The following is an 8,469-nucleotide window of genomic DNA, read 5'->3' as shown; positions in this document are numbered from 1 at the left end:
ATACAGACAGACAGACAGACAGACAGACAGATAGATAGATAGATAGATAGATAGATATACTGTATTTCTTTGTTAAGAAACATTTAAGAAAAAAGTAGTGCGATTTAAAATAAATAAATAAAAGCCAGGTTTGTTGTACTTCTATGTAAGACTGCACAATTTGGCTAAAATTTTGATATTACATATTAATATATTAAAAAATAAATAAAATAATAATAATAATAATTATTATTATTATTATTGCTACTACTACTACTAAATAAAAACAGGAAATACTACTATTGGAATATTTCACTGTAAATTAAAAAGTATTTAATGTAAAATATAATATTTGTAATTAAAATATATAATATAAAAAATATAAAAATATAACAACAGCCCTTAAAGCTTCTCTTTTGTTTATAAAATACAAGATACTTTTAAGTACTCATCACAAATATGGGAAGATGGTTGAAGCATGCTGGATTCCCAAATGCATGTTAAAGCATCCCAAACTCAAAATGCAAACACAGGTGGATAATGATCTGCTCATGTGTAAATGAACACAGTGCTGCGCTTCACTCTGAAAAACACAGCGCATATATTTATTTAATTAAATCAAAGCTTTTGATAAGTTGATAATAAATTTGATAATTGCACTATGCCATAATCATGATTTCTCTTTTATTTCAATTAATCGTTTAGCCCTAGGTCTATGGCAAACTAATGGTTCTGGGTCAGGATAGATGTCTAATGAACTACGGGATATAATGCTGACGTTTTCCAGCTCTTTTTGGAAACTGGAAAATTTTCTGGCAAGACATATTTTCTATGTTTTGTTCATTGAATGATCAACATCAACTTAAACATTGATGTCCCTCACAGCTTCGATTTCATTTGAATTAAATTACTTATGGTGTGCACCCTGACAAAAGTCCATAAAATCTTTACACAATCAAACTTATGAAACAGTTGCAATAATTGGGGAAGAAAAAAAAAGAAGAAAGGCGAGAAAGAAGAAATGCAGGAAGATTGATTCTGGGTCAGCGGTGTGTAACTCGCGTGTTTGATGCATCATAGTTCCTCAGTTTAAAAACTGATCATGGCTCGTCTGGCACGAATGAATCATGACTACTGAATCAAAGCAGTCAATGCGTGATTCACACAGGACTAAAACCACTTCACAGCACTTTTAACACCCTTTACTGATGGGGCTTCAATATTCAGTAACTGTATCTGTTTCTTAGATTATTATAAAAGTGCCTGCTTGCTTTGCTAAAGCCAAATTCATGAAACATACAGTACATTAACCAATCAATTATCATGTTACTATAGTTGAAAATTATCAAACCAATTCATGCAATCTCTTCAACAAATCATTTACACTGTGGCCTACTGTGTGGTTTTGTTACTGGTTTTATGGGTTTGGCTTTTAGTTTTGATCTAGTTTTGAGTAAGTGTGACAAATAACATGGACATGATTTGTTTGTGATTTGTCACCAATTTTCAACTCCTTTTAGTTTTTTGTGCACATACATGGTCAGTGTAACAGATTAATATTACATTTAATAGTTTCTCAGTGAATATGTGGTGGAAAAACTGAATGATAATAATTATTTACCTAATATATCTCTATCTAAAATATATTTAAAGTATAGCATGTCACACTGCAGTTCACAGCCTAAATTAATAATTGGTAACACTTTGGTTTAGGGACCAATTCTCACTATTAACTAGTTGCTTATTATCATGCATATTACTAGCATATAGGCTGTTTATTAGTACTTATAATATAAAGCACACACACTCTAAAAAATGCTGGGTTGTTTCAACCCAACTTTGGGTCAAATAATGGACTAACCCAACTTTTGGGTTAAAAATTTATTTAAAAAATTTAAACCAACGGTTGGGTTAGTCCATTATTTGACCCAAAGTTGGGTTGAAACAACCCAGCATTTTTTAGAGTGTATTAATACCTTATTCTGCATGACCATATTTTAGATCCCCCAATCCAACCCTATAACTAAACTTAAAAACTACCTTACTAACTCTTAATAAGCAGCAAATTAGGAGATTATTGAGGCAAAAGTCGTAGTTAATAGTTAATTAATAGTGATAATTTGACCTTAAAATAAAGTGTGACAGAATCATTTTGTATTCATGTGATTTCATAGGCTAATATTACACAGCTCTGATGAACAGCATATTTACTGGCTTTTGTGTTCACTAACAAAAATTTGCCTCCAAAACTGGTGATTGAAATAATAATGCCGAGTTCACACTGCACGATTTTCAAATTCGTCGGATCGCCGTTGTTTTCACACTGCGTGACTATCTGGGGTAGCATTCAGTTGCTGTTGTGTTCACATTGCACGATGGATCAGCGACAGGGGGTTTCACACTGCATGACTTCACAATAGGAAGAATCGCCGACAGCTCTGTCTGGTCCGCAAACTACGTTTCACAACAAAACACACGCGAGAAGTGATAAGGAAATAACGCGAGAACCCGAGTGCGTCAGACCAGAGTTCTCGAGCAAGACTGTAATTATTAAAAATATATATATATGGTCCGCAAACTGTCTGTGAGCTGATTTCCAGCTACAAGGAGAAAAAGAAAAACAGATTGCAGGAGGGAGATGCAGGGAACAGGGATTGGGTGTTCTGCAAAGAGAGTTGGAGGTAAATAATTTTGCAGTAACTGTTATGCTGATGTTGTGGCTGGTCAAGCAAATGTTTGTGCTTGTTTCTGTATGATATAATTGTTCATATATCTATTAAAATACTGATATTCTGGTCTATAACTCCTCCCCGAACTTCCCTCTGCCCTGTATCTTGGTCTCTCATTGGCTGTAGGTCATCGCCGATGTAGTTTTCAGTCAGAAATCATTGCGATTGTGAATCGCCGACAGCTCCAGATATTTAGCATGCCAAATATTTCACGGGCGTCGGCGACGTGTCGACGATTCCCTCAGATCGCGTCTTTCACATTGCACGATGGATCGGCGACAGGGGGTTTCACACTGCATGACTTCACAATAGGAAGAATCGCCGACAGCTCTGTCTGGTCCGCAAACTACGTTTCACAACAAAACACACGCGAGAAGTGATAAGGAAATAACGCGAGAACCCGAGTGCGTCAGACCAGAGTTCTCGAGCAAGACTGTAATTATTAAAAATATATATATATGGTCCGCAAACTGTCTGTGAGCTGATTTCCAGCTACAAGGAGAAAAAGAAAAACAGATTGCAGGAGGGAGATGCAGGGAACAGGGATTGGGTGTTCTGCAAAGAGAGTTGGAGGTAAATAATTTTGCAGTAACTGTTATGCTGATGTTGTGGCTGGGCAAGCAAATGTTTGTGCTTGTTTCTGTATGATATAATTGTTCATATATCTATTAAAATACTGATATTCTGGTCTATAACTCCTCCCCGAACTTCCCGCTGCCCTGTATCTTGGTCTCTCATTGGCTGTAGGTCATCGCCGATGTAGTTTTCAGTCAGAAATCATTGCGATTGTGAATCGCCGACAGCTCCAGATATTTAGCATGCCAAATATTTCACGGGCGTCGGCGACGTGTCGACGATTCCCTCAGATCGCGTCTTTGATAATTCACACTGCGTGATTGTCACTCACGTGAACGAGCACCGATTTGCCTCCGATTTCCGGCATTTGACGGCGATTTCACAAAACCTGTTGGCGAGTGAAAAATCAGGCTAAAATCGTGCAGTGTGAACTCGGCGTAAGAGGTGGAAGTTAAAACTCCAAAGTTTTGATAGCAAATGCAGGTTCATTGGGGAATTCAAGAGTTTTGCAAGAAACTGCAAAGTTTGTCAAGGAAATACAAAACATTTGCAAGACAGCGCAAAATTTTGCGAGTAAACTCAAAGTTTCTTAGGGAACTCAGGGAAAAAAATAACTTTTAAGAAAGAACAATTTTACAAGCAAATGCAACATTTCTTTGGGAAATGTAAGAGTTTTATGAGCAAATGCAAAGTTTGTCAGAAGAACACAAACCATTTGCAAGACAATGCTCAATTTTACAGGTAAACGCAATGATTTTTGGGGAACTAAAAACTGAACACAAAAGTGTTGCAAGGAAAAGTAAAGATTCTAGGGAGAAGACTAAAGTTTTGTGAGCAACGACTAAAGTAAAAAACTTTTACGGTAGAATGCAAATTTGTCTGGGAAATTTGTGAAAGAGCGCAAAAGTTGAGTGAATGCAAAAAGTTTCTTGGGGAAATGGAAACATTTTGCGAGTGAAAGCAAAGTTGGTTGGGTGAACACAAAACTTTTGCGAGACAAGCAAAAGTTTTGCGAGTAAATCCAAAGTTTCTTGGGGGAACATAAAAGTTTTGTGATCAAATGCAAAGTATCTCAGGGAAACACTAAAGTTTTGCGTGCAAATGCAAACTACCTGAGGGAATGAAAAAGTTTTGTGAGTGAACACAAAGTTTCTTAGGAACAAAAAACGTTTGCAAGAGCACAAAATTTTGCAAGCAAATGCAACATTTCTAGGGGAAATTTAAGAGTTTTATGAGAAAATGCAAAGTTTGTCAGAGGAACTCAAACCATTTGTGAAAGAGAGCAAAAGTTTTGCGGGAGAACATAAAAGTGTTGCAAGGAAATGCAAAGATTCTAGGGAGAAGACTAAAGTTTTGTGAGCAACTGCAAAGTTTCACTGGGAATTCAACATTTTTACAGTAGAATGCAAAGTTTGTCAGGGGAACACAAAACATTTATGAGAGAGCGCAAAAGTTTTGCGAGCAAATGCAAACTTCATAATTGAATGCAAAAGTTTTGCTAGTGAAAGCAAAGTTTGTCGGGAAAACACAAAACTTTTGCAAAAATACAAAATTTTGCAGGCAAATGCAATATTTTTAGCGGGAACTCTAAAGTTTTGAGAGCAAATGCATTTTCATGGGGGAATTCAAGAGTATGAGCGAATACAAAATTTCTCAAGGTAACACAAAACATTTGCAAGACAGCACAACATTTTGAGATTAAATACAAAAGAACGCAAAACCTTTGCAAGGGTACAACATTTTACAATCATTTTTCAAGAAGTTTAAGCTTTTGGGGGAATGAAAATATTTTGCATGAGAACACAAATGTGTTGCGAGGAAAGGCAAAGATTCTAAACACTAAGAACAAAAATTTTGCAAGTAAACTCAACGTTTCTTGGGGGAACACCAAGTTTTGCGAGCCAACAGAAAATATAATTTTACTTCCCATCTCATAATTTGTCGGCCCCCATGCCCCCTTAGGGGCACCATAGACACATAGCATGATATAAAGTTACTCATACCATTATTTACAATTTCCGTTATATAGGGATTTAGTTTTTAATATGGATAAGTTTTCAATATTTAGATACAGTATAATGAAAACTAGGGATGCACTGAAATAAAAACTCTGAGCCGAAACCGAAAATTCTGGATGTAATTGGCCGAAAAACCGAAACCAAAAATGCTTTTTAATAATTATTTATTATTTTATTAAATCATATAAAATAATTAAGACTTTTTAATTTAACTCACTAATTTTAATGATACTGAATTTAGAAAATACAAGCCAATGAAATAACCACACTTTTACTGAAAGCAACACAATGAAATTGGACATATTCAGTATCAATATATTATTTTTATTCAGTTCTATGCAACAGAATCAGATTTAACAGTTGTTGTTTTTTTTTCATTCATTTTCCAAATAATGTATAGTCCTACAACTATTATTACCACAGCATCTGAGCACAGCATAGCAGGCAGCAGATCAGTGAACGAGAGGGTAGCGTCATTTTACCAGCGTTACCCAGTACAGCTGTACTACACCATGTTACAGCACAGCGCTATTGCAAACAGGAACAAGTTTACTACATAGAAATTTCCTGTCAAAACATTATTTGAGTGGTCTTTGCTTTTCCGGTGAGCATGAGCGGTACATGAGTGGAGGGTTGGCACAGGCCGTGAGCAACTCAACGGAACGCACATTCATAGAACGGAATATTGAGCGGAGCGTCACACCGTCACAGCGTCACACCGTGACGACGGCTAGAGGGAGAGTGAAACCTGCGCAATGAACACTGCTTGGCGGAGCGGCGCGCCATATATTTTTGGCTCATATTTTTCCGGCAGTTTTTCTCTTTCAGCCAAAAACCGAAAATGCCATTTTCGGCAGCTGAAATTCTGGCGCATCCCTAATGAAAACCACACAATGTTCATGTCTCTTTAACCAAGAGCTTATAAACTAAACGCCAGCACTACATCTACACAACGGTTCTTATCATGACAAGTAAATCTCTGCCGCTCAACTGGCCACTCTAAGCACATTTTCTGCTGTCATTATAAAAAGAATGTGTGTGTGTGTGTGTGTTTGCAATGCTCGGGGTAATTTTCCATTTTGGTGTGTGTGCGGCATGAGTAGATGTGTGTATGTGTGTGTCAGGAAAAACAATGAGAACACAGTCCTTTGTGGCCACACCCCCAGACCCGGACACTGCAGTAGCCAATCAAGGAGGCTGACCTCCTCCACTCACCTCAGAGCACTGTCATGTACTGTTAGAGCACTACATACTGCTCACTTAAGACCAGTCCCATGATAGCATATGAAAACAATATATGTCAAAAAGGAGATTTATGTACTGCAGAAACAACATCGCATTCAGGGAAAGTCAAGAAATTAGGTTCTCAACTCCTGAATGCTCAATGCCAAAATTGCAAAACTAATGCTAATATATATAAAATCACCATCAAGGGACGCTCACACTGATTCTGTCCTTAAGTTACAAGATATTTATAGTCGCGGAAAGGCTTTTCTATCTATAACGCACCCAAACAAATACGCCATCACTCCCAAACACACTCAAACTCAACACACACAACCCAGTGTCACTCCTCCACAGGTACTCACAAGCGGCTGCAGTGAAAAGCGCAGGGTCTTTGCACATGGACGCCCAGAGCCTCCATCTTTATTTGGTGTGCTGAAGGTGCACTGCGCGCCCTTGGACAGCTCTGAGAGTCACGCTGCTCCGGCAGCGCTGGGAGCGTGTCAAAAGGGGAGGCACCAGCAACCAATCCGTACACAGACAGAGGAGACGCGGGGAGAAACGCGCACACACACACACACACGTCACACACGAGCCCACAGCACACCGCTGCACATGTGAGGAATGACGCACAGGAGAGAACATCTCATGAAAACTGTCAAGACTATGTCCAGACCAGTAGGACATTGCATTTTCATGTACATTTTTCCTCCAAATTATCATTACAATAATCGAAAAATATAATTTACTGCAACATTTTTTTTTTAGATTTATTATATTTTATTAAATGAATATGATTTAAATTATAAAACATGCATCCATCATGGTCTTTAATTCAAGTCTTTAATTATGATATAAATCATTATATAACAATACATTCTACTGTAATTCATTAATATTACTGTAATACAGTCTTTTAAATTATAAAATATTTATACATTTTGGTTGTATTTGTTTTGTTTTTGACTTGCTATTTTTTATTAAAGCCTTTTAATACAATGTAAATTATAATAAATAATTTATAGTAAATAAGTATTACATATATAATAAATAATTTCTACTGTAATACATCACTATTTCTAGAATAGTCATTTGTGCGCTATTTAATGTATTATTTCATATATTTACTGTATTATATGCCATTCATTTTTATTGTAAATGTTTTACTGTATTGCATGAGTGTATTAAAGGACTTTATTTTCCTTTGTTATATGAGAATATCAGGAGAATCACCTTTGAAAATAATAGCAAATATAAAAAATAAATAAAATCGAACTGTCATTAAAATAATGATGTCCCATCATAGTTGCATTTTTTACTTTGCATATTAGCATTACGTTTCCTTGTAAATGTTTTACTGTATTACATGTGTGTATTTAATGTTTTGATTTGTGATGTATTTGAAAATATTAGCCTACCTTTGAAAATAACAGGAAATATAATGTTAAGTATATAAAAGAGCAGACTTTATTTACTTTATGCAATGTATAAAGTGATGCAATATGTGTGTGTATATTTTGGTTTTGGAGTCAAATGTGGACAAAAATGGACATGTTTTCGTGAGATTCATTAGTAAATAGGACATAATAACATGTCTTAGTCTTTATATTGACTAATAACATTATGACATTGTCAGACGGCTAGCAAAGCAATGTTTATACACACGACAGTCCTGTCATGTTTCTGAGGTGCTCTTTGAGAACACATACACTAGAGGGCACTTTCTCTGTCACGTTTCACCTTCACAGTCACCTTCTGTGAGAGACGCCGGTCATTACAGGTGGAGGAGGAGCAGGACAGGTGCAGCTGCCAACTCTCTGCAAACTCGCACACGCTCTCGCTCTCTCTATCTGTCTCTCCTGGCAAACAGTGTTGTGTTAATTATAACAAAGCATGTAATAGAGAACACTTTCCTTTCACAGCTCGACAGGCCTCCACACACA

The 8,469-nt window shown here is 36.5% G+C and overlaps 1 protein-coding gene across 3 annotated transcripts in view; it reads right to left on the bottom strand.

Moving 5' to 3' along the window:
- The window catches only part of LOC107704626 (microphthalmia-associated transcription factor-like), a 48,810-nt gene that overhangs the window by 28,836 nt on the left and 11,505 nt on the right, over positions 1-8,469 (bottom strand). Inside the window, exon 1 of one of the 3 annotated variants that reach the window (XM_016507604.1) lies at positions 6,892-6,952. The exons of the other annotated variants lie outside the window; for them this stretch is intronic. Coding sequence (XP_016363090.1) covers positions 6,892-6,947 — 56 coding nt within the window. The 5' untranslated portion in view covers positions 6,948-6,952. Of the gene's footprint in view, positions 1-6,891; positions 6,953-8,469 lie in introns of those variants that run through there. 3 annotated transcript variants of the gene reach the window in all.

The sequence above is a fragment of the Sinocyclocheilus anshuiensis genome, unplaced genomic scaffold (genome assembly GCF_001515605.1).
Source record: "Sinocyclocheilus anshuiensis isolate Anshui unplaced genomic scaffold, SAMN03320099.WGS_v1.1 scaffold2232, whole genome shotgun sequence".
Classification (NCBI taxonomy): Eukaryota; Metazoa; Chordata; class Actinopteri; order Cypriniformes; family Cyprinidae; genus Sinocyclocheilus; species Sinocyclocheilus anshuiensis.
Note: the sequence above shows the minus strand (reverse complement) of the source record. Positions and strands in the feature narration are given on the sequence as shown.